We start from the raw sequence: 27,305 nt of genomic DNA on the forward strand, positions 1-27,305 counted from the left end.
TATAGAAGATCCCAGGTTCAGTCCCTGCATTGCCAGTTAAAAGGTAGCAGGCAACATGAAAGATTGTCATGTGAAACTCTGGAGAGCTGTTGCCACTCAGAGCAGATAGTACTGCATAAAATTTTCCCAGTAAGCTAAAATACCAATTCATTCCTGGCAGCAGTAACATGGTCATGGTAGCTTGTGTCTGGAGGATACATCAGTAGTGGGTTCACTAATCTGCTACCATGAAGTATATATTGAAAGGTAAGCTAACTAAGTGTCTCTCTTTAATGTACATGCATGCACACTCTGAGAGAGATGAAAGTGGTTTTGCTGCCTACAATATATACACATTCTTCTTTTGTCCTGCTGTTGCCTCCAGCCCGTCTGCTACTGAAGACTCTTGGAAGAGTGCAAAAACGGGCTGTTTACCTGAAGGTAAGGGTGAGATGAGAGCCTTTGTCACAAGGAACAATTTCTCTTTTGAACTATCCTCAGCTGCCCCAAATGCTATCGTCTGTCTTCATCTGTCTCCCTCATTATAACCCAACCTTCTATTAAAAAGAGTCCTTCAGCCTCCCCACCCTTTTCTGCCTGCCCTTCTCAAATGGGAAAGCCTGAGCTGACTCTGGCTTTCTGCCAACTGTGGGGCAGTTTCCCGAACAGTAGAATCTGCCTTGCCCAGAAGCAATGAGAGACATAAAAGAGGAATGGTATTTGCAGCACACATCCTGAGGTCAATGGCCATTGTGTTTTCCTGAAGAATTGGTCTCAGAATGCGTGGGCCACCAGGGGAAGGAGATGCCGCCGCACTCAGCATGGCAAAGACATTTGACAACATGTCATAGGCTGCTTGTTCTAGTTTTCAAGCGGGCAGTGTGGAAGGCGGCTGGGCCGAAAGAAGCTCAAACAAATGCAAAGGAGTATTGCTATGAAGAAATGAGAACAAAAGGAACTGGAGTTTCACAAAGCGGCAAGGTTTCACACCCCCACCATTTCTGATTCATAAAAGGGTGAGAATATGGGCAACATGCGGTCACTCGCTTTACAGCAAGTTTTCTCGACAAAATGGAGGGAGCAACTGAAAACAAATGTGGACAGCCCTGAGAGGGAATGCTTCTCAGGTTTTGAAATGGACAGGTTGAATGAAGTGGAGGGCTGAACAAAGCATGTTCAGAAGGGCTTAAGAGAGAAAGCCCCAGGAAAGCACAAAGGCTGTGGAAAGGAGACTCCAGTCCCATAGGCCCCCAGCCCAGCCCAGCTCTGTAAAATATATTTGATAACTGGGGGTAAGGTCTAGCCAAAATTGTAATTAAGGCAATGTTACTGAGAAAGGCAACTAACAAGTGTACCAGCCTAAGCAGAGTTACACCCTTCTAAGTCAATGGGCTTATAAGGGTATAATTCTCATCACTACCGAGACTCTGTTCAAGTGTTGCAGAGAATGTGGGTACATTTTGCCTGTATGTGTATTCACTTTATGAATGAAACTGGGAACTAGTAGCTGAATAAAAATGAGGTTTTAATCGCATATTCAGCTATTCATGTGTTGACAAAAATCTTCTGACAAAAATTTGTAATCTTTCATTGAAATCTGCCTCCATTTCTGAGGACAGGAAGGTAGCAAATGTCACCCCCATCTTTAAAAAGGGTTCCAGAAGAAATCCGGGAAATTACAGGCCAGTCAGTCTGACTTCAATACCGGGAAAGTTGGTAGAAAACATTATCAAGGACAGAATGAATAGGCACATTGTTGAACACGAGTTATTGAGGAAGACTCCGCATGGGTTCTGTAAGAGAAGATCTTGCCTCACTAACCTGTTACATTTCTTTGAGGGGGTGAACAAACATGTGGACAAAGGAGACCCAATAGATGTTGTTTACCTTGACTTCCAGAAAGCTTTTGATAAAGTTCCTCATCAAAGGCTCCTTAGAAAGCTTGAGAGTCATGGAGTAAAAGGACAGGTCCTCTTGTGGATCAAAAACTGGCTGATTAATAGGAAGCAGAGAGTGAGTATAAACGGGCAGTCTTCGCAGTGGAGGACGGCAAGCAGTGGGGTGTCGCAGGGCTCAGTACTGGGTCCCATGCTCTTTAACTTGTTCATAAATGATTTGGAGTTGGGAGTCAGCAGTGAAGTGGCCAAGTTTGCAGATGACACTAAATTGTTCAGGGTGGTGAGAACGCTTGGGGCTCTTTAGCTTGGAGAAACGTCACCTGCGGGGTGACATGATAGGTTTACAAGATAATGCATGGGATGGAGAAAGTAGAGAAAAGTGGTACTTTTCTCCCTTTCCCATAATACAAGAACTCATGGGCATTCAATGAAATTGCTGAGCAGTCAGGTTAATACGGATAAAAGGAAGTACTTCTTCACCCAAAGGGTGATTAACATGTGGAATTCACTGCCACAGGAGGTGGTGGCGGCTACAAGCATAGCCAGCTTCAAGAGGGGATTGGATAAAAATATGGAGCAGAGGTCCATCAGTGGCTATTAGACACAGTGTGGATAGATAGATAGATAGATAGATAGATAGATAGATAGATAGATAGATAGATAGATAGATAGATAGATAGATAGATAGATAGATAGAGAGAATGAATTTTTTTTTGCCACTGTGTGACACAGAGTGTTGGACTGGATGGGCCATTGGTCTGATCCAACATGGCTTCTGTTATGTTCTTATGACTGTAACATGAAAATTCTTCAGCAGCCACACAAAGAACAATCAAGAGTACCCTATACATGAATTGTAGATGTGTTCACTGTAACATGAATAAAGCTTAAATCTCCTTTAAAAACTAACCAAGGTCAAGTGACCTTAGGGCAACTCCACAAAACTATCAGTTTCTTAACAATGTTAAATATCAGGGAATGTCTCTAAATTATAACTGTTATCACTACAGACACAGATAACAGCTCACCCAGTGAAACTGGTTTTGGATCAGGGCAGATGGGCCATTTAACTTACAGGGAAATTTCCTCGTGACCCACTGCTCTAGAGGGCAACAAGTGGCCAAGTGTAAGCACAGCTAAGCCCCAGCAACTCTGCCAGTGCCTCAGGGTCCACTATCATTGGCAATGGTTATCAGCAGGGTCATTTTACCCACTGTCTCCTGTACTGCTGTCAATCTGAAAGAGGGAAAAATGGATGAGTGAATTGCTGGAACTGCTGGCCTGGGCCAGGATCTCTGAAAGGAATTTTATGAGGTGGTGCAAAAAATAAAAATAAATTTCAGAACCCCTTTCCTGCTCTGTTAGCTGCCTTTTTAATCCACAATGGTTTTAAGCATAAGGTCAAAAAAGTTTTTTAAAGTTTTTTTTACTTAAAAATGAGCTTTCCTTGCCCTTTTTTGTGAACAAAATTCTGGGGACAGCATCAAAATTAACTGTTCTGGCTATGTTTGATTCAATACTCAGCCTTGTCAAATCCACAAGAAGTTATTGAAACATTGTAGGCCTTAAATTTTTTTAATCTGCTTGAGTTTGCTGAATGATCTCGCTGCAGAAGATACTGTTGCTGGGATTGTTAAAAGAATTTGTAAACTGCAATGCACCTACTGCCCCCCCCCCCTTCTCATAGGGCCTGGGCTGGGCAAAGTAGCCTAGGTGTTGCAACTCAATGTTGTATAATGCCAAAAGGCTATTCAGCTTGCCTTCTTGCACGGCCATCTTCACCTCCCAGTTGGCTCCTCTTTTGCACTTAAAAGGTATAAATCAGGAGTTCCTAAGCATTTTGAGCCTGTAGGAATTTATGATAACAAGCTGGTGGGTTAGGGTTGCCAAATCCAAGAAATATCTGGGGACTTTGGGGGTGGAGCCAGGAGACTTTGGGGGTGGAGCCAGGAGACATCGGGGCAGAGCCAGAAACAAGGGTGTGACAAGCATAATTGAATTCCAAGGGAGTTCTGGCCATCACATTTTAAGGGACCGCACGCCTTTTTAAATGTCTTCCTTCCATAGGAAATAATGAAGGATAGGGGCACCTTCTTTTGGGGCTCATAGAATTGGACCCCATGGTCCAATCATTTTGAAACTTGGCAGATACTTTGGAGAGAGTCACTAGATACTATACTGAAAATTTGGTGCCTCTACCTCAAAAATTAGCGCCCCCAGAGCCCCCAAAACCTCCAGATCAATTCCCCATTATACCCTATGAGAATCGATCTCCACATAGAGAATAATGAAGTACTCAGCAGACTCCCCCCCCCCCCATTTCTGGCAACACTGAAGGGGGATCGGCCTCTCTAGTCACGAGTTGCTGCCAACTTCTTCAAAGTAACACAGGCACCCCATCCCAAGAGGAAGCCTTTCAATCAGCGACTGAAGCCTCCGGAGGAAGAAACGCACATGGTCCTCTGGGGGCGGAGCTCCCCCCCCTCTGCCGGCCAGACTCCCCGAGGAGACGCCTGTAGCAGCCGGAGAGGATGCAAGGACTACGAGTCCCAGCATGCACCTTGCGAAGGGAGGCCGCGCCGTTTCCCCCCCACACCCCTCCCGCTTCCACATTTTTGGAGATCGAGGGAAAAGGCTGCTAATCCAGGGGTCCCCCGGCAGGGTGGGGGGTGGGGGTTGGGAAGCCTATGGTGGGTGCAACCACAAAATGGCTGCCATGGGTGGCAGTCAGGGTCACACATACAGAAAGAAAGAGCAAGTGCAAAGGAGAAGAGGGGTGGTTTGAAAAATTCATTGGGAAAGAGGAGTGAGAAGGGGGGGAGCAATACTGAGGTGGCAGCTGCTCAATGGAGCTAACTGCTGAAGTGTCTTCTTGGCTGGATTGCTTTTTTGTTGTTGCCTCAATGTCACTGGTATTTTTGTGCCTTGCTCATCCATCTTGAGAAGCTCTGACGAAAATGCAGTGGGGAAAAATCTTTCCAGATTTTTGGGAAAGTTTTTGGAGGTATATATGGGGTTTGAATAATGATTCATTTATAGCTGAATTAAGCTATTTTGACAAATTGCAGAGCCAACTATTGGGCATTTCCACCATGTTCTGAAACTCCTTCCCGCATTTTCCCTTTGGTTTTGGTGGGGGCGTTTTTCTTGCTGAAAATGTAACCTGAATGCAGGTTTCTAAGGAACTTGAAGCTTGCTCACTACTCCATAACATTTTAGCTGGTCTTAATAAAAGGAATTACTCTCCCGTTGCTGGTTTACCAAAACCAATAGACGTTGTTACCTGTGGTTACTTCCTTTTTCTTACTTCACTTTTTCTTGTTCCTTATGTTTTATTTATACCTTTAGGATCAGGATGTGGCTTTTAAACCACAGATGATGCCTAATGCAGTACAGGATGCTCTCAGGAAGTACAGTGGCGTAGGCAAAATGCCATTCCTATTCTCCTGGAAGTGTCTAGTAGCCAGAGCTATGCTGCTTTCCCCATGACCATAGCAAAAAGAAGCAGGGCTGGATAAAGTCTCTTAACAATGTCAATTTGAAGAGGCCCTATAGCATTACCACAAATGTATTTTTAACTGAGTAATTGTTTAAATTAAAAGGCTCCCATTAACTGGGGGCCCTAAGCTGTAGCCTACATAGCTTGTGTGTAAATCTGGCTTTGAAAAAAAAGGAATGCCAAGCAATAAAAAGGCAAGGTACTGGAGATCTCAAGGCTGTGAAAGGAAGCAGGAGTTGTGAAACTGGGGAAATGTATTTATTTTATTTTGTAGGCTTATATTCCGCCTTTTCCCATAAACAGGCTCAATGTGGATCACAACATATAAAAATAACAATAAAAACCTACATATCAAAGTTAAAACACCAAATTAAAATTAACAGTAAAAACAATAAATAAAACGCACCACCGGCGGACAGGGCATAGCATATCAATAGCAGCATCAGTGCCACACATGTCTTAATGACATCCTCTTACAATGGGGAGGGACATTTTGTTTCCCTTCCTTGGCCACACATGGGCTACTCTTGCTCTTATAAGCAAAGTTTACTTAACTTGTATACCACAATGAAATAATAAATTAACAATAATAATAGTATTTAATTCTCAAAGAGGAGAGTGGTTCTTTTCATATGAACATATATATCTGTTTGCCAGTTGAAATAATCCTTTAGAAACACCCCCCCTCCCTCCCTCCCTCCCCCCCCCCCCCCGCCGCAGGTCTACTTGGAAATTGGGCAGGCTGCTATAAAAAGCAGGGACTTTTCAGTAGTGGCACCTGAAATGTGGAATGCCTTTCCCACAGGCATCTTCCTGGCCCTAAATTTATTAAGCTTCCTATAGCAGGTGAAGTAGTTACTCTCTTTATTTTTTTGCAATCTCTGCATTTCAGAGTTCTTTTTTTAATTAGGATAATTTTAGTTAATTCCATTGATTGGATTTTTATTGGCTTGTTTTGATTTCATTCTGTTATACCACATTTTGAAAGTTTCTTTTGGAATTTGAGATGCTTGTTTCTTTGTGTTTTTTGAAAATAAAAATATTGGGGTGGGGGGGGGGAGAGAGGCTGAGATGGTTTTATTGTCCTGCTCTGTATTTGTGAGCTGCTCCGATCTTTAGAGTGAGGGGGAAATAATACTGAAAACAAGTAAACTTGTGTAGCTGCCTTATATCAATTCACACCATGGTTCCACCAAGCCTGAGAGCCAGTTTGGTGTAATGGTTAAGTCCACAGACTCTTATGTGGGAGAACCATGTTTGATTCCCCACTCCACCACCTGCACCTGCTGGTATGACTTCGGGTCAGTCATAACTCTCTCAGAGCTGTTCCTCTCAAGAGCAATCTCTCTTAGCCTCCCCTCCCCCCCCCCCCCCCCCCGCAACAGGGTGTCTGTTGTGGGGAGGGGAAGAGAAGGGAAGGGAAAGGAGACTGCAAGCTGCTCTGAGATTCCAAGTGAAGGGCAAGATATAAATGCAATCTCCTCCTCCCCACTTCCCTTTCTACTGTGATTGGTAGCAGTTCTCCAGGATCTCGGGGAGGAAAACAACTTCCCCAGCTCTGGCTATTTGATGTCCTTTACCTGGGGGGTACCAGCGAGGAATTCTGGGTTCTTCTGCATGCAGCACAGATGCTCGGTGACTGAGCCATGCCCACAGCCCTTCATAATCAAATCTGTCAGGCAATATTACCCGAGCTAATGCTGCAGAAACAGGCGTTATTCACAAAGGCAGACTTTTCAGGAAATTGTGCAGGACAGGAATAGGAGCAGCTTGAGAACTGAATGATTGGAGAACCATGCCAAAAATACTTCAGGGTGGAGGAATTAAGTGGATTTTAGGTACTAAACTAGAATAGCAATGGGTATGTCATGGAAGTGAATGTCAGACCCTTGAAGTCCAGAGATGGAACAAGAAAAAACTGTTGAGTTACCCATGCACACAGATTCCTTTTCTGCTGCAGCCCACTGAAGGAGAGCAATGACATATTCCTGCCTTTCCTGACACTCACCACATTATTTTCCAGAAAGTCACCTTCTGTCATAGCTGAACAGAATACTGAATCTAATTCCAAACAAAGCCCAAATTAAGATTCTGTCCAATATATCAATTGCTGCTTGCTGCGCAGAAGAATCACAAGCAAAGGAAAATGAAAATGATAGAAAGGACAGGTTTTGGGGACCTGGGCATAGTCCAGTTACAGTGCAGTCTTAAGCAGAGTAAAATTCAGTGCTCAGAAACCAACCCCCCCCCCCGACATTGTCATCACTAAATCTTCCATCAATGCCTTACATTCCAAGTCACAGCATTTGTTCATCTAGTCCAGCACTGTTTCTTTCAGCTTCCCAAGATCTCATCAGAGGACTTTTTGAGCCCTGCTATCTGAGATACTTTTTATGGACTAGAAACACAAAGAATTTATACTGTGCATACCAAGTATATGTTTTATGAGTTACAGTACAGCCTATTGGTCTAATGTATAGACAAGGGATAGAGGTATTCTGGGAAACATAAACATAGGCCTACTCTAGAGCTGGAGCTAAATCTGAAAATATTGATGACATCTTCAGATTGTGAAGCTCATATACTGGTGACAAAATTTCAGCATTCCAGTTTAGTATCAATATTTGCTCTTGGTGTTCAAAAATTGCTTGTCCAAATGAACAGTTGCTAGATATGCATTCAATTTGATTGCCAATCTGCTGCAAAAATACTTGCTATTACTGCCTGTCTACTAGGCAAACACTGTCAAATCTTGATTGTGGCATGCCTCATGCCATCAGATGTTGACGACTGCCACATGTCAGTTGTCAGATGTTGTCACTGTGCACCTTGACATGCTACCTCCTCCCATTCTGATAGCTACTGTGTAAATTTTTCATGTCAGATCATGTCGCTGCTGAAGACCAGATGATTTAATAGCTAAAGTTCCATCAGAATTTGCAGTAGGGAAATCTAAGGATTTGAGTGGAGGGAGCCAATCAGTTTTAGCTCTAGCCTAGAACCAATCAGGTCCAGACATGGGTGGACCAGGCTAGCCCAGTCTTGTCTGATCTTGGAATCTAAACAGGATTTGCCTTGGGTAGTATTTGGGTGGAAGATCATCAAGGAAGACTGGAGTTGCTACACATAGGCAGGCAATGGCCAACTACTGTTAGTCTCTGGCTTTGAAACCCTATGGGGGTCACCATAAATTGGCTGTGATTTAACAGCACTTTCCACCACCAAGATCAGAGTTAGGGTCAGGAACAGCACAAATAGTACAAACTGGCTATGATACAATTCTAAGGCTTTATAGTCCAATCCTGAGTAGAGAGGCACTCTTCTAAGACTTAGAAAGTTATTACTCTGTTCAGGATTGTTCTGTTAGCAGTTTAGGAAGCCCTGGCTCTTTAAGTACCATCACTGGTGGGGACTGATGTTGTTGACAGTTCTCTAAGATAATTTAAGATAAATTTATGAAAAACAATTGAGGACTTTTTGCATCATATGATAAAAGGAGCCATTTTTTTTTAAAAAAAGGCTTTTATTGAAAGTTTAACATCAGATACAAAGAAAAGCCAGTGACAATAAACTGTTGTATGCCAAATACGGATTAGTCACGGCGTTATATAGTATGCAAAGTAGAAGTTGCAAGTAAACTATATATATGGAGATAGAATGTGTGCCAATTAACACTGCCCATCCCAAATATGTGGCTTTGCCCTACAGTTACCACAGTCATCTTCATTCCCCTGTCATCAGTATGTTTCTCTGTGTTTTTTACAGCTCTCCTTCTTACAGTGACTTCCCCTGCTGTGCTTAGCCAGAATACATCAAAGATCACATGCTTTTTAATCAACCCAAAGAGCGATGCTTTGAGATCATCAGAATCCCCAGCATTTTCTGAGGTAATACAATTGCTAAGTTAAATCTCAGTTTTATTTGGTAACAATGATAAGAAGTCCCCCCCCCCCCCTCTGTATACTTTTAATCCCTCCTACCTTTAAAGAACACAGAATCAACTGCTGATCTGCAGAGTCACAAGCAAAGGAAAATTAACATGGTAGAAAGGACAATCCCCAGTGGGAGGCAGGGGATCCCCTGGTTTGGAGGCCTTCCCCCCACTTCAGGGTTATCAGAAAGCAGGAGGGTGGGTTGAATGTCCACTGTTACTCTATGGAGACTGGTTTTCATAGGGTATAATAGAGAATTGATCTGTAGGTATCTGAAGCTCTGAGGGGCTGTTTTTTTAGTTAGAGGCATCAAATTTTCAGTATAACATCTGATATCTCTCCTCAACTCCCCCCCCCTCCAAAGTTTCAAAAAGATTGGATCTGCGGTCCAATTCTATGAGCTCCACAAAAAGGTGCCCCACCTGCATTATTTGCAATGATGGGAAGGCATTTAAAAGGAGCACAGTCCCTTTAAATGTGATGGCCAGAACTCCCTTCAGAGTTCAATTGTACTTGTCCCAACCTTACTCCTGGCTTCAACCCCAAAATCCCCAGATACTTTCTGAGTCAGATCTGGCAGTCCTACCCTTTTCTCTACCACCCTTCCTCTCCACTCAATCAACTTCACTGAGTGAAAAGGAAATGTTGGAGAGGTGGACACAGATTTCCCATCCCTTTAACTGTCCTCATTTGTACTGATCAATTGGGTAAAATATTGGCAACTTTTTAAATATATATATAACAGAAAGCTGCCAACCACTTTTCTGGCACAGTTTTTGCATTTTTAACAACAGTGGAGCAAACAGAAATTCCACAGATAATGATTTTTCCATCACTGGATGTATATGCTAGTGTGTGGGGTGTGTGTGTGCTGATGAACTTTGACCTGTCACAATTCTTCTGTGGACACAAGACCTTTGCTGGGGAAAAGTTGCCAACTCTAGCCCTTAACATATTTTATTGTATGCCCTTTTGTGCACAGTGCCCTTTTTCATTTTGATAGTCCTTTGATTTTGACTGCTGAGAGTAGATTACAGCAGATATACTGTATTCTTAATCTTAGTTCTGTAGACCCAGGGGATCTTAAAAGGTTAAGAAACATTACATCCCTCCAATGTCAATGAGCTTAGAAGGCCATCATTCTCCTTAAGACTGTATATTATTCACTGGGCCAGTTCCCCTCAAACCATGCAGTATTTTGATTCAGTTATCTACTTTAGGAAATAATTTAAAAAAAAACAGCACAACAATCTAGGTTATTTGAGGTTAGAGAAAAGTGAAAAGATAGCCAACAATCTTGAAGTTCACAACCAGGAAATTAAGATAATAAGTAATTCACGAATTCTGTCTTACACATCTGGTTGTTTCAGATATACTACCATTAAAGAGGAATTTCTGAGCTATTATAGATAATAACCATTATTAAACCTATCTGATCCCCTTTCCAGTTTAACCTGCTGATTTCAAATCTCCAAAGCATATCAGAATACTTTACAGTGCCATTCTAAGCATAGCCACCCCCTTTTAAATGCATTGAAGTAAATGGGTTTAGAGAGGTATAATGCTGCTTAGGATGGCCTTGATAAACTGTTAGGCTTCTCAGGTTGCCCTAGGCCAACAGAACTAAGATTAAGAATACAGTACACCTGAAGTAGTCTGCTCTCAGCAATGGTGTCTCATACATTCTGGTTCTGCAGAGAGCAAGTCTTAACATGAAGGACAAAAAGCAGAGCAACCAGCTTTGCAGCCAGAGGTAAAAGACAATATCAGAAGCTCAGGTTGTGTGCAACACAGAACTGATGTCCTTATCAGCTGTACAAGAGCTGACAAATGTTTGGTCAGTAGTGTCAAAGGACTGATTTACACAGCTCAGACTCCAGCTGAATTATTACCACCCACACAAAGGACCAGTCAGACAGGATGGGTTGATGGCCCTCTTTTTGAAAGCTTTCTGTGAACTTGGCCCATTCATATAACCCACTCAATGCACAGCAGCCAAGAAGGTCAGAGTGCCCGCTCCGGCTGCAACGTCACTGAGGATGTTCTCCGCAGCTGAGAACGAAACGTCTGGAAGGAAAACTTTCTCCAGTAGAACAGGCACTTGAGCCCGAAAGATTCTACAAACCCTAATGATGCTACCAGCCGTGACAACCTGAAATCTTTGATAACATTCATTTATAGTTCATTAAAGAAAAGTACCAAGATTTATTCTTCTTGTCTATAAATTGGGATGGATCTGGCCAGTTTTTTCACTCAATCTCACCCCATTTCCCTCCTTACTACCAGCCGCCATCCCACATGGCTTTATCCATGACCTTTCTTGGTGGTCAAAGGGAATTCCCTCATCTCCTCTTCATCAGTGGAAAAAACTGGTTGGAAACTGTCTAAACAAAGTGTCTAAACCAAACCAACACTTTGCTTACTTCACTGTGGAAGGTAAAGCACATTTTCTAGGTGAGGCTAGTAGGAGCTATGTATCCTTATAATATATCTCTTATGATGTCTATTCCCTTATGGGAAATAAGCACTTATATTTCTATAAAGGAAAGAAGACCCAAGAATCTGACTGTCTCTCAAAGAACAATGCCTGTTTTCTAGCCTGCTGTGATATAACTCTGTGAATGTTATAACTCTGTGAATGAAGACTATAAGGGGAGCCCTTGGACCAGAAAACTATGGCAAATTATGAGTTGCTTTTAGAGGTGTTATGAACTATGTCTAGAACTGAACATTTGTAGCAGCCTCATAACAAGTCCCTCATCAGTGGTCCATCTAGCTCAGTCTAGTCTACTCTGGCTGATGTGGGTCTTTAGAGTCTTTGATAGAAGTCCTTTGTTCTATTGCATGAGACCCTGAGGAGGAGCATCTGCTTAATATGCACAAGGTTCCAGGTTCAATCCCTAACATCTCCACTTAAAAGGATAAAGGAACAGGCAATGTGAAAGACCTCATCATCCTGAGACCCTGGGGAACTACTTCCAGACAATACTGACTTTGACAGATTTATGGTCTGACTCAGCGTAAGGCGGCTTCATGTTTTCATGTGGAAATTAAGATGTCACAGATTAAACATGCTGTGCATGAGATCTGATGGAGAGAGTTTTTACTTTGAAAGTTTATACTCCCAAAGTCTTGTTATATGAACATATGAAGCATATGAGGCAGGGATATTACATGTCACATCAGCTTCTAAACAACAGCAGTTAACAGCTGTGTGTCCTGCAGGGTAATGGTGTAACTGCACAGTGGCACCTAGCTGCCAGCACAAAAGTAGACTGATGCTATCATCAGCTCAACTGCTAATGAACATATGAAGCTGCCTTATACTGAATCAGACCCTCGGTCCATCAAAGTCAGTATTGTCTACTCAGACTGGCAGCAGCTCTCCAGGGTCTCAGGCTGAGGTTTTTCACCCTTTTTAATTGGAGATGCTGGAGATTGAACCTGGGACCTTCTGCTTACCAAGCAGATGCTCTACCACTGAGCCACCATCCCTTCCCTACTCCTAGTTGGTCTATAAGCTGCTAACTAGGCAATTTGGGGTAGCCCAAACTAACCCAATCTCATCAGATCTCAGAAGCCAAGCAGGGATGGACTTGGCTAGCATTTGGATGGGAGCCCACCAAGGAATACCAGGGTCATGATGTGGAGGCGGGCAATGACAAACCACCTCTGAATGTGTCTTGCCTTGAAAACCTACATGGTTGCCATATGTCCCCTGTGATTTGATGGCACTTTTCACCATCAAGGTGCTACTGGACTCAAATCTTGAGTGAGATGAATAGCTTAATATCTAATAGAATAGAGAATTCTAATTTACTTGTTTAACTCCATGAACCGTTTTGTGAAGGAGTCATGAATAGAAGATTTTAAAATGAGCTCTTTAATATCTATGAATGTATTAACACCCAGAAAAGGGGAAAGATCTTCAATAGGTAAAATATGTCCCTTTCCCCTGCAATACAGATCCAAGAGAATGCTGAAGATCTTGGATGTTACGTGAATTCTGAAAGTTCTGGGAATGTATATCAAGCAGCAAAAGTTGTAGAAGCTGGTGAGCTTGAAAAAGTTGAATTAAAAGTAACAATAAATACTTCAGAGAGCGTCACTTGTCTTTGGGTTTTTAATGAGGACCAGACGGAATGCAGGTCCTCTTTGGAGTTGGAGAACTGGTAAGCAAGAGTATGGATGGAACTATTTTTAAATGCTTAGACTGCTTTATAAGTATTTGTAAACTGATTACTTCTATACTGCAGATTAAGTAATAAATGCATCAGAAGGCTGAATTAAAGTGGCGCAGTGCTAAGCATCCTACCTGCAAGAAATGCTTTCTTATCAGCTCACTATTGCAAAGAAGGGGATGGACAACTGTAATCATACATGAGCATTCAGAGCACAGCTGCCTACATCAGCCTGGCCCATTTCACAATACGCTGCAGTTGCGAGAGTGATCCTGGCTGCAGGTTTTTCTCAGATTCTGCATCTACAAGTATGGTCTTCTTTCCTCCTCTCTGGAGGAGAGAAAAATCACCACAGCCAGAGCTGGAGGGGTCTATAGAGGCATTTAACAGAAAGAGCATCTAACAGAGAAAACTTTCCAGAGAACCTCATCACTGAAGAAGCCCCCATCTGACTAAGGCCTGCATGGTGGTTAATCCAGCCCTGACGGGAAGTTCTGCTTGCTTTTGCTTCGGTTGCTATTTTGGACTGCTTCTCCCTCCTTCACATGAACTTCCTAAAGTGGAAGCTTTTTCTCCTGTCTTACAGGCATGTTATTTCAGTGACGATTCTAAAGATCAGAGAGAGACAGACTGGAAAGCACACGCTGTCAATTACAACTGAAAACCATAACTACACGGTAACATTTACATTTAATATAAGAAGTAAGTATAGAGCTGGAGGGTCAATCTGATCGCAACATAAAGGGTACATTCCCTGGAGAGGAGGCATAATAATGTTCTAAATAAATAAATAACTGCAGTGGAATGGTAGGGTAGGAGACAGTGATTGCATGTGTGCCAACCTCAGAGTGGTGAAACATGATAGACTCTACCTCCTTTGGTGTTTCCCCTTTTTTCTCTTTCACCACCCTCCCTCCTTTTCTGTTCTGGCAATATGTGTGGTTTTCCTCATGTCACTCATGTCAAGCATGGGTATTTCATCTTTTGCAAGAAAGAGCTTTGAACTGCTTTGATCTGAATTTTCTAAGGGATCTCAGTTTTTAAATTATCAATTGATATTCTGTCACATCTTGCTCCTTAATGTTAACAACCACAGAGAGACCAGGGAAGGGAGGGAGTTAAAATATTTATTTGTGTGTGCTTGGTTCTAGAAACAGCAAGGGAATCAGCTAATTGGGCAGGGGTTGTTATTGGTTATCCTCAAGAATATAGAGTGGTAGCTCTTACAGCCTTAATTAAAAACCCTTTTGTAGTACTGGTTCTTCAAAGATATTCTTTCCCCAGTTTGTGAAGTTCAAGATGTGCAGCAATTTACCTTTATGTGTCTAGAAATCTTTCAATCTCATATAATGATTTGTTATAAATTACGGGAAATGTTATTTTGAACATAAATTCAGAATTCATTGATAAAATTTGTAGGTTTATCCATTTCTCTCTGCTCCAAGACATTCTGATCTTGGTGGCAATCACAAGCATTCCCTCCATCTAGATAAACAGAATATTATGCATTGGACAATGCATTTCTGTCAACTTCACCTGTCTAACTCAGTGGTTGTGTGGACAAAATACTGCTCTGAGAAAACTGAAAGAGGGTCAGATATAAATATAGCACAGTGAATTCTCACTGTCCACTCTTAAAACAGGTATCCAGGGGCATCTTAAAGACCAACACAATTGAGTTGGTCTTTATAATGCCAATGGTTCCCATTTTGTTTTTCTGCCACAGACTAACACAGGTACCCTTTCAGAATATCCACCTTTAGATTCTGATGGGAAGATTAGTGACAAGCAGGGTACATGCCACATGGTTAGTGACTGATTTTAACTCATATCCATGGCCAAGTTGTGGAAGCATCTGCTGTGATTTCACCAACTCAGAATACAGCTGGTTGTGAACACTTGTTTACGTGCAAAGATGGTTAATAACCTTGTGAATATCAGACTATAATGCAAAGTACAATTGAATGCATTCATAGATAAATAATAGGCCCTATGTGCCTTATTTTCAACAGCCAGCCCAAGGAAGCCCTATTTTATTAAAAATGTGGGTTCAAAAACTGTAAGCTGCATATCTGAAGGCAACCCTCAACCAGTTATTGAGTGGCGCTTTTGTAGTACTCCTGATGAAAGGTATGTTGACTGGGGGGGGGGGTTTGCGGGGGGGGGAGATTATCTGTTTGTTTTGCATGGACATTTGAGCTTCTTTCAGCTGAAAGAGGATAGCAGGTGAAATCTATTTGTGAGTGATTTCCTCATTGTGTGAGTAGAAGAATGTTTTTTGAATTTTTAATAGAATGACATGCACATTCCCTGCAGTACCAGCCTACCTGTCCCATGTGAAATATAAATGTGTAAGCATGTTTTAGCAAGTGCTTATCTAAAATATGGCATATTTTAGATAAAATGTTATAACAGATATAAAATGTTATAATCCTGTTTTGAATATATTGGAACAAACTTCTTTTTTAACATTTTGTTCAAAACAGAATGATAGAATCATAGAGTTGGGGGGGGCCATACAAGCCATCTAGTCCAACCCCCTGCTAGATGCTGGATCATTCTAGACTGAGCATTCCTGACAAGTGTTAATCCAGCCCACTGCTTAAAGACTGCCAGCTCTCTAGATAGTAGATTCCACTGTTGAATAACTCTTACTGTTAAAAAGTTTTTATTAATATCCTAAATTTAAACCATTATTATGAGTCCTCTCCTCTGCTGTCAACAGGAACAGCTTCCTGCCCTCCTCTAAGTGACAGTCCTTCAAATACTTAAAGAGAGCAATCATGTCCCTCCTCAACCTCCTCTTCTCCACAGTGAACATTCCCAAGTCCCTCAATCTTTCCTCATAGGACTTGGTCTCCGGGACATCTGGAACATGTTCTAGTTTTTCAGGGACTTGTGCTATTTGGCCTAGGAGGGACCCATATCTGTTTCAGGAATGGCAGAAGCTTAGCCACTGAGAGGAATATGATCAACAGAGAATACCTCCATGCATCTTGTTCTATCACAAAGGTGGCTCTCAGTCAGTGTATGTCAGCTGCCTTGCAAAGTATTTTGTGAAAAGATGGGGTGTAAATATATGAAATAAAGTACAATAAAATTCCCTTGGCCAGTCTGTGACACTCTGCAACAGCAGGTCTAGTTTACTAAGGGCCGGTCTACATCTTCAGCAGTTCCATTTGATAGATTCCTCTTTGGTTCATGTTATTTCAGAATAGAAGAGGAGGAATCACATATTTTAAATTCTCTCTCTTATTAAAATACATATGTAAAACTAAGGATGATTCATATTTTCCAAATGCACACTACTGTCTGCAATACTTGAAACTATGAATGCCAATCTCCAGGTGGGGTCTGGAGATCTCTCATGACTAGAACTGATTGCCAAACTATAGAGATCAGTTTCCCTAGATAAAATGGCTACTTTGGAGGGCAAACTCTATGGCATTATACCTCAGTGATGTCACCCTCATCCCCAAACCCCAGCCTCCCCAGCCTCCATTCCCAGATCTCCTGGAATTTCCCAACCCTACTTGAACCTGCAAAAGAGTATGAACTGAGGGGAGGGTTGGACATGTGATCAGGGTCAAGAAGGGGGACTAAATGGGGGGGGGGGTCTTGATTATCTGGAGCCACTGAGCTGGTCAAGCCATAGAATCACAGAGTTGGAAGGAACCTCCAAGGTCATCTAGTTCAACCCTCTGCACAATGCAAGAAATTAACAAATACCACCCCCATGCACATCCCCAGTGACCCCCCCCCCCAAATTCCATGCCCAGAAGATCATGAAAAACCCTCCAGGATCCCTGGTCCAACTGGCCTGGAGAAAAAAATTCTTCCTGACATGATTTGTTTTCATGTGTTTGTAATGGATCTATTTGTGAGGCGTGGGCTCTGAGGGGATTTTTGTCTGGGGTCCTCAAGTGGCTGTTGGCAGGCCTGCATGTGATTCCAGATAGTCAAAGATGTGTGCCTGTGCACCATAGACCAAAAGTAGATCCTCAGTGGTTGGACTCAAGATGGTTTTAGGGCCATTTTATTAAAACAAATGTATTTGTAATTTCCGTAGTTCAAAACAAATATCAATATTATAGTCTTTGATCCTCTTGAGATGCATATATTAATTCAGTTTATGACATTGTTTCATAGGTGCAGTAAAGGAAGTGAGCACAAAACTAGGGAAATAAATCTTGACTTATTGAAAAATGCGTGGCTGTTTCATCCACATGTATGGTGCTGTGCAACTAATGTGCTGAATACTCTATGCACTGAAATCCATACAATAGGTAACAGTATTTGTATCCAATTCTTAGCTGCTTTATTCTGGGAGATATCTGTTGCCTGCAAAGAATTATAAACCAAGATTATAAACCAAGAATTCCCAGAGTTGTACTCGCCTGCCCCATCCTTGAATCCTGATCCTTTCTGCACTCTTTCCTTGTCCCTTTTCACATTCTCCTCTTTCTCTGTGTTCTCTTCCACATCATTCCCCTTCCTTGGAAGTTTTTAAACAGAGGCTAGATGGCCATCTGACAGCAATGCTGATTCTGTGAATTATGGAGATCATAAGAAGGAGGGCAGGAAGGGTTGCATCAGTGCTTAGTTCTTGTGGCGCTTTCTTGCATGCCCAGGGAAATACTGATTGCCACTTTGGGGTTGGTCAGCAATTTGGCAAGGGATCCTGAAGATTTTTGTCATCTTCTGGGCATGGAGCAGGGGTCACTGTGTGTGGAGGGGACCTATTTGTGAAGCTCCTGCACTGTGCAGGGGGTTGGACTAGACGACCCTGGAGGTCCCTTCCAACTCTATGATTCTAGGATTCCTTGATACTCCTTCCTCTTCTACTATTTCCTCTGTTACCTTTCACATCCTTTCCCCCCGCTTTCTCTGCTCCTCTTTCTCTCTTCAGCCTCTTTGTCCTTCACCCCTATACTCTGCCACTTCTTCCAATCCAAAGGCAACTGAAGAACAGAAATGCTGCACCAGTGGCAATGGGATTGGCAAGATGGAAGGAGCACAACTCTGGCCACCTTCTGGGGAGTCTGGGCAGTAGCTGCAGGATAACAGGTGCCTGAGCTCACAGCTTGGCTCTGTCAGTCTTTATTAAAGATGCATGTTTGCTTAAAACTACTTTGCTGTAACGCAGGTTCACTGCTAGCTTAAAGGGAAATGGCACGGGCGAGGAAGTCACTATGAGGAGAGCCAGAGAAGAATGATTTTCTCTCCCCATTCTCAGCCACGCAACCTCACCTGCCATGTTCATAATATCAAATGAAATCCATTGTGTTCAGACTTGTGGTGCCTACAGTACTGGATTCTTCTCTCAGAGTGTCCCTCATTCCCCCAAAGGCTTGCAGATGGCAACTGAAGCCATCCACCACAGTTTATTTTACATGGAGAAATATTAGCATGCTCAGGCAATTTTACTGCTACCTGGGCATTTTCTTTGTCCCCTTCAAAACAAGAAAATTCTAATTTTCCCACCTGAGCATTTCATTTAATTGAAACTTTATTTTTAAAATATGTATGGGGGAGGAGGCTGGGAAAATCCAAAACTCACCTCCCCCTAAATGTAAGCTCAAATATATTTGATTGATAGGTTCTCCCAAGCCCTAAATTAGATTGTTGAAATATTCAGCTTTTTGTATTAACAATACAGATCATTTAAAACCTAAAGGAAAATAGCCTTGTATATACATACATGTAAAATTCAAATGCTTACAGTTCTGTACATAAATTGTGGGGCACAGGCAGTTTCTTTACAAAGGAACTTATAGACCTGTGATCCCCAACATGGTGCTTGTAGGTGCGATGGTGCCTACCAACGTGTTTCACATTGCCCACTTGCTTCTTTGAAGGTGTGTGTCTTCCCCAAAACCAAGAGCCAGTCCTGGCTGCCTCCAGTCTGCCAGACTAGGATGACTGCGGGAATAGGGGGCTCAGCCTCCTGCTGTGGGCACAGGTTCTCCAATTTCAGGGTCTCCAGTCTGCCACCACAGAACTGGCTGGTGAGGGGAGCCCCACCCCCAAAGAGCACCAGCACACCACAACATGCCCAGAATGATGACATCACCCAGAAGTGACGTTATCATGCTGGGCACATCTGCGGGCCGGGGGGGTGCTCTAGCCTTTGGGGAAAAAACCCTCTGTGATAATCATAGACTTTTTTCCAAAGTGGTAGAGCATCTTCCACTTCCCCCGCGGCATGCCCAGAACGATTACTTCACTTCTGGGTGATGTCATAGCATTGGGCACGTCGTGGCACGCTGATGCTTTTCAGGGGATCCCCCACCAGGAGCCAGGTAAGACCTGGCAACCCTATGCAGGAAGCATATCTGTTGGGTCTGCAGGCTCTGACCTTTTGGGAATAGCTGCCTCTGTCAGACTTGGAACCTCCCAACTTTTTGTGATTGCCCCACCCCATGGCAACCATTTTGTGGTGCTGTTGTAATGGGAATTTAGGAAGAGCCTCCAGATTCCCCAAATAACTAGTCCCAGCCACTTGTGAAAAAACTCAACAGGTTTATTTACATATAATATAGCTTGAGCCTAGAGACTAACTGCAAAAATCCAGCAGCCATCTTAACAAAGATGCTGTTTATTCTTCCCAGATACCACTGGGAGGCAGATGGACTCTTTTGTTTAGGAAATGTGAAAGAATATCAAACTTACCCAAGTAGTAGGGAAAGTATGGAGGCTACATGCCTAAAAGGAAATGATCAACTTTATAACTGGGGCTCCCCACTCATCTAAGCGTGTATTAGCAGGTACTAAAGAAGCCCTTCAACCTACCAAAAATCCAGCCTAAGGATAGAATAATCCTAAAGACAGAATAATTATTCTAAGGATAGAATAATCAGTCATGCAGAGCCAGTTTGGTATAGTGGTTAAGTCCACTGACTCTTATCTGGGAGAACCAGGTTTGATTCCCCAGTCTTCCACATGCAGCTGCTGTCGTGACCTTGGACCAGTCACAGCTCTCTCAGAACTGTTTTGCTCAAGAGCAGTTCTTGGAGAGCTCTCTCAGCCTCACCTACCTCACAGGGTGTTTATTCTGGGGAGGGGAAGGGAATGGAGATTTTAAGCTGCTCCGAGACTCCAAGTGAAGAGTGGGTATAAATCCAATCTCCTCCTCCTCCCCCCCCCTCCTCCAAACATTACCTCTTTATTAACTGTATCATTTGTTGTAACTTTTTAGCACAGTAGCACTACCCTTTTGCAAAAATTAAAAAATGCCCAGAGGTACATCCTTTTATGGTCTAAATTTGGATAATAAGCTACTTATTATAAGAAGTTATTATAATGCTTATAGTATACTTATTATAACAAGCTACTTATGCTGGTGGTCCCCAGCCCTTAGCTGCTTAGCTTTTCTGCCCTTTCCCCGTCCTGGTGGAACATGCTCCCATTTAAAAACAGGACCCTGCAGTATTTACTACCATTCCACAGGGTCTGTAAAATGGAACTGCCAGGCCTTTGGCTGACGTGGTGGCCATTAAAAAACAATCAGCCTCCCCAGCTGAAGTGACCATCTCCACATGGCCCAAACTAAGAAGATCTTAGAGGTCCAATGGCACCAGTTGAAAATCTATGCACATGGATAAATAGTGTGATCTGGATTTAATCTACGCTGTTTTAAATTGTTTTAGCTATTTTGTAATTTATATTTGGTGTGGACTATAATTTCTATGATATGTTTTAGATTTTGCTTTGTGATCTGCCCTGAACCCACTTGTGGGGGGGGGAGGAATATAAATTGAAAAATAAATAAATATTTGGGTGCATAGAGAAGTCACTGGCACTTATAGAACATGCTTATTGATGGCATTAAATAATCATGCATATGTTTAGTTATTACTTTGACAAGAGATTACACTTTGCTTTGCTGGTTTACGTATTTAATTTGACGTATTTTTATATTGCAGAGTTGCATGTAACAGAACAAAGCCGTTTACTAGAATTCTTTCTTAAAGTTGGAGATCCACTTTTCTTGAGATGTCGAGCCCTTAACAGCAATTATCAGTTTGCAGTCATGTGGAATTTTAAAAACCAGCCATTAAATGAGGTACTAAAACTGATCCTTTTTCATGTGTGTACTTACTAATAGTCTCAGCTATTTATTAAATGCTAAATTTTACTTAAAATTAGAAACTGACACTTGGAGGAAGACACAGCACAAGGTCACATCAGATTAAAACTCAGTATGCATTTGCTTCATCAGTGGAACAGCACAGCCATGGAAATTATACCTGCTCTTCCACAAACCATGCAAATGGAACTGCTTCAGTTACAGTTTTAGGTAAGTCAGATGCCAAATATCTGGTGTAGGGAACCAGCCAGAGAAGCCATGGGGCCTTTGGGTGATGAAGGAATAAAGGAAGATGGAGAGATGGCTCTCCCCAATCCCCCCACCCCCAGTTCTCATACCTCCTGTATTTCCCACAGAAGTGGTGGGGCTGAAGGGAAGGCCTGACAGAGACTGTTTCTGCAACCTCCAGAGGGCCCTTTTTGCCCTCCTGCAACTCCTTTTTCCTCATGGGCTCAGAATTAGTTTTTTGGGGGGAAGGGAGATCACCATCCCCACCTGCCCCGACACTCACTCTGCCTCCCAGTTCCATTGCTGTTACTTGTAGTGGTGACAACGGTGTCCCTTTTTCACTCACTTCCAAGGCTGGGATGTCTTTCCCCTCAAAATAGCATTCACAAGAAATCCCAGTTGCCTCCCAATCCATACGCTGGCCCTCCTCCTCATCTCGCCCCTGTTGGCTCCATTTCTTCATTGGCAGACTGCCAATCTACATGCCCATTCTTGCCAATCCCTCTCCCATTTCCAGTTTGAAAAAATGTAAAGCTGGTTGGTGCTGCAGTGGCAGCACCAGCTGCTTGGCTCCACTCCCTCATGTAGTGGCTTTGCCAGTTCTTGTTGAGCTGTGGTCAGAGGAGTTGGAAGGGAACCCACCATGTCCTCTTTCTCTGCCTTCACTGCTATTCTCCCCCCCCACACACACACACTATTTTACCTCAGCCTTTGGCCCCACCCCCTAGCCATTTCCTTTCTATTTCTTGACAGCTTCCACCACATACATGTCACTGTGTCTACCCACTAGTTCCACAAGCAGCCTCCTATCTTCCCTCCCTCACAACAGTTGCTCGAGGACTGGATAAGTCCTCTGGGTGGGCCAATTCCAGCCCATGGCCATATGTTTGACACCCCTGCTTTAGATACTACATGATTTTTTAAAAGTATGCTGAGTTTGTAGGTTATTGCACCTTCTTATAGTTAAGTACAGTAATCATCCCAAAATGGTAATGCTGGCATTTGCACCTTTGTACAGCTGCAGAAGGCCATTCTGCAGGCATACTGCCATCTGTCTGCTCACTCATCTCTGCTTGGTAGCAACTGTTAGCATGTCTTTATCTCCTTCCCTAATTTGCCATTCACCAATGGTGGCTACGCAATGTAGCACATAAACTTTCATCGGCCAACACGTCTACATTGTATCACTTGATCTATTGAATCACTTGATGACATGTGTATCGTGGGAACTGCGCATACTCCTAAATGTTTGCAAGTCAAAAATTACCCAACATTTGATTTCAGGTGCTCTAGGAAGGAATTGTGTTACAGAGTGATATATTAATGATCATTGTAGTATTTAATATGAAGTGCCTTACCTTCAACAAAAGGCTGAAATGCTTAGGACTTCCTTGTATGGGGGTGGGGGTGGGGTTATATGACAGAATTTGTAAAGTTAGGGATGGTCCATGTAGGAAAATATTTTTTTCTTCCCCTTTCATAATGCTAGATACTTCCACCTAATTAAATCAAATGACAGTTGATTCAAGATAGAAAATAGATATCTTCACATGATACATAATTAAGGCATGCTGTTTGCTGCCTCAAAATATAGTGATGACCACTGGCTTAAAAGAGGGCTAGATAAGTGCACAGAAGATGAATCCACCAATAAGTATTAACAATGATAGATAAATGGACCCTTGGTCATCAAAGGTAGTATGGTTCACATCAGTTGGTAGAGTACAATTAAGAGAATTCCTGGTAACAGGGAATTCTCCTAATTGTACTCTTCCAACTGATGCTTTAATTGTACTCTACCAACTGTGTTTTAAATGATGCTTCCAAGAAGCATCTGGCTGAATGATATGGGAAATAGGATGCAAGACTAAATGGAGCGAGTTCAAATCCATGAACACTTAAACTGGATTGGAATAAGTTGTTAGCCTTTAAGGAGCCACTGAGCTCCTGTTATTATCCCACTGCCATAGACTTCCCCTCTGGACCTGGTTCTCACAGGGCTGTTTTTGCATTCTGATGGTAAGCTTGACAACATTTCCATAGTTGTACTATAATAAAGAAATAGAGCTGTGCATAATTCCAGCATTCTTTAAATGAAAAACATGAACTCTTATGACATAACTTTGGCATCTCTGAACAGGTAAGGGGTTTATCAATATCATGGATTCACAGGAAGTATTTGAAGTTGGTATGGAGGAGGAGATTTGCCTTGAAGTCAAACTTAAAGCATATCCACCAATCAGATGCATTTGGATGTTTTCTGGAGAGTCATTTACTTGTAATCAAACGTATACAGACCTTTACAGGTAATCAGTGTTTTAAAAATCCAGTTTGTTTCTGTTAAAAATGCATAAAGTTCTTAGATGGCAGGCTAAGTCCCATGGACATCTGTGGAGTTTATTTCTTTGTACATGTTTAGAGTTGTGCTCCGTTTGTTTTTATGTATATTGCCATGATCTGTGGTCAATGCAATTACAAAAATACTTCTTCATGCTGTTTCATAATCCAGTAATCTTTATTTCCAACAAACTCACAATGCAGTCATTTGTCCACGTTGCAGCTGATAATATGGCATATCATCCAATCATAGTTAAGAATGTATGTCTCCCATTCACTTCAATGGAGTTTTAAATATAACTGGTTGTTAGTTAACACAGGGAAAGTTAGAAAACAAGAGTCTGGCCAGCTGGCTGAGATGTTCACAAGACTTCTTCCCTTACTAGAATAGCCTTGGCCATGCCCAGGCTAAATACTTTTGACAGAGGAGGAACAGATGCTTATTAAACTGGCAGAGATCTTCCCAAGCCTTTCTCATTTGGTAGCTTACCTGTAATGTACATAAAAAGAGCAAGCACTGGCATAATACTGAAAAGCCACTACTAGTGAAAAAAGGTTTTTTACATGCCCCTGTGGACACCCATTACTAGCTGGGGGTCTTATGAGGGAGGGACGGTGGCTCAGTGGTAGAGCAAGTGCTTGGTAAGCAGAAGGTCCCAAGTTCAACCCCCAGCATCTTCAACTAAAAAGGGTCCAGGCAAATAGGTGTGAAAAACCTCAGCTTGAGACCCTGGAGAGCCGCTGCCAGTCTGAGTAGACAGTACTGACTTTGATGGACCGAGGGTCTGATTCAGTATAAGGCAGCTTCATATGTTCATTAGCAGTTGAGCTGATGATAGCATCAGTCTACTCTTGTGCTGGCAGCTAGGTGCCACTGTGCAGTTACACCATTACCCTGCAGGACACACAGCTGTTAACTGCTGTTGCTTAGAAGCTGATATGACATGTAATATCCCTGCCTCCCCACAGAGGGCAGCATGCTTAGGGGCAGACTGGGAGGAAGAAATGACCCTTAAAAAGAGGGCCCACCTCTCCATCCCATGCTATCCTTTTGCAAAAGAAGACAGGAGGGAGAAAGAGCCAGCTAGGGAAGATCTTGCCTCACTAACCTGTTACAGTTCTTTGAGGGGATGAACAAACATGTGGACAAAGGAGACCCAGTAGATGTTTTTTACCTTGACTTCCAGAAAGCTTTTGATAAAGTTCCTCATCAAAGGCTCCTTAGAAAGCTCGAGAGTCATGGAGTAAAAGGACAGGCCCTCTTGTGAATCAAAAACTGGCTAATTAATAGGAAGCAGAGAGTGAGTATAAACGGGCAGTCTTCGCAGTGGAAGATTGGTAAGCAGTGGGGTGCTGCAGGGCTTAGTACTGGGTCCCATGCTCTTTAACTTGTTCATAAATGATTTGGAGTTGGGAGTAAGCAGTGAAGTGGCCAAGTTTGCAGATGACACTAAATTGTTCAGGGTGGTAAGAACCAGAGAGGATTGTGAGGAACTCCAAAGGGATCTGTTGAGGCTGGGTGAGTAAGCGTCACCGTGGCAGATGAGGTTCAATATGGCCAAGTGCAAAGTAATGCACATTGGGGCCAAGAACCCAGCTACAAATACAAGTCGAAGGGGTGTGAACTGACAGAGACTGACTAAGAGAGAGTTCTTGGGGTCGTGGTAGATAACTCACTGAAAATGTCAAGATAGTGTGCGGTTGCAATAAAAAAGGCCAACGCCATGCTGGGAATTATTAAGAAGGGAATTTAAAACAAATCAGCCAGTATAATAATGTCCCTGTATAAATCGATGGTGAGGTCTCATTTGGAATACTGTGTGCAATTCTGGTCACCGCACCTCAAAAAAGATGTTATAGCATTGGAAAAAGTGCAGAAAAGGGCAACTAGAATGATTAAAGGGTTGGAACACTTTCCCTATGAAGAAAGTTTAAAATGCTTGGGGCTCTTTAGCTTGGAGAAACGTCACCTGCGGGGTGACATGATAGAGGTTTACAAGATAATGCATGGGATGGAGAAAGTAGAGAAAGAAGTACTTTTCTCCCTTTCTCACAATACAAGAACTCATGGGCATTCAATGAAATTGCTGAGCAGTCAGGTTAAAATGGATAAAAGGAAGTACTTCTTCACCCAAAGGGTGATTAACATGTGGAATTCACTGCCACAGGAGATGGTGGCAGCTACAAGCATAGACAGCTTCATGAGGGGGTTAGATAAAAATATGGAGCAGAGGTTCATCAGTGGCTATTAGCCACAGTGTGTATATATATATATATATGTGTGTGTGTGTGTGTGTGTGTGTGTATATTTGGCCACTGTGTGTCACAGAGTGTTGGACTGGATGGGCCATTTGCCTGATCCAACATGGCTTCTCTTATGTTCTTATGTCCAGCAAGCCCTGTGCTATGTGGGGCTTGGATAGGTGCCTCCTTCCCTTCATGAGACTCAGCCATGTACCTCATTCACTGAGCCTGGTTTCTCTTTTCCCACACAGAGCTCAGTGGGGGTCCTCTGCCCATCTTTGGGGTTGGGATAGCCGTAGCAGTGGAGGTGGCCTCTCGAGCCATGAGACTATGGGGACTTTCCCCAGTGGATTTTATGGCCAAAAAAGATCTTGCTACTGTGTTGCATGCCCTGGTTACATCTAGATTAAATTGCTGCAATGCACTCTGTGTGAGCCTGCCCTTGAAAAGTGTTCAGCAATCTCACTTGGTGCAGAATGCTGAAGCCAGGGTATTTACTAGAGTGGAAATAGGGGCCCTTTCATCATTTCAGTCTTGGACTATCTATACTAGGTTCTGGTCTGCTTCCAGGCCCAATTCAAGATGCTGTTGTTGACCTTTAAAGTCCTATATGTCTTGGGAACTGCATACCTTAAAAACTGTCTTTTCCCTTATGAACCTACTTAACCATGTGGTAATATTCCAAGGCCTTGCTTGGGATACGCCCATCTTCTGAGATTTGGTAGGCAGCAACCTGGGAGAGGATCTTCTTGGTTGTGGCACCAAAAAGCTGGACTCTTTCCCTAGAGAGACTTCTGTTGCCATCTTCTATTTGCATATGTAAACTTTTTTTTGTTTCTTCTGGCAAAATCAGTCATCTCTCCTTCCTGCCCTGTGTGATAATTGCTGTTTTTATTGATTTTTGTGTATTTATTTAGC

General features: G+C 42.7%; 1 protein-coding gene across 1 annotated transcript in view; it reads left to right on the plus strand.

The window, feature by feature from the left end:
• Positions 1 to 278: 278 nt before the first annotated feature.
• Positions 279 to 27,305, plus strand: part of FLT3 (fms related receptor tyrosine kinase 3) — a 58,324-nt gene continuing 31,297 nt past the window's right edge. The window contains exons 1-9 of the mRNA XM_060235305.1: positions 279 to 420; positions 9,142 to 9,263; positions 13,275 to 13,480; positions 14,076 to 14,191; positions 15,502 to 15,619; positions 17,639 to 17,775; positions 21,415 to 21,554; positions 21,638 to 21,788; positions 23,947 to 24,112. Coding sequence (XP_060091288.1) covers positions 279 to 420; positions 9,142 to 9,263; positions 13,275 to 13,480; positions 14,076 to 14,191; positions 15,502 to 15,619; positions 17,639 to 17,775; positions 21,415 to 21,554; positions 21,638 to 21,788; positions 23,947 to 24,112 — 1,298 coding nt within the window. The remainder of the gene's footprint in view (positions 421 to 9,141; positions 9,264 to 13,274; positions 13,481 to 14,075; positions 14,192 to 15,501; positions 15,620 to 17,638; positions 17,776 to 21,414; positions 21,555 to 21,637; positions 21,789 to 23,946; positions 24,113 to 27,305) is intronic.

This window comes from Heteronotia binoei, chromosome 3 (assembly GCF_032191835.1).
Source record: "Heteronotia binoei isolate CCM8104 ecotype False Entrance Well chromosome 3, APGP_CSIRO_Hbin_v1, whole genome shotgun sequence".
Taxonomy (NCBI): Eukaryota; Metazoa; Chordata; class Lepidosauria; order Squamata; family Gekkonidae; genus Heteronotia; species Heteronotia binoei.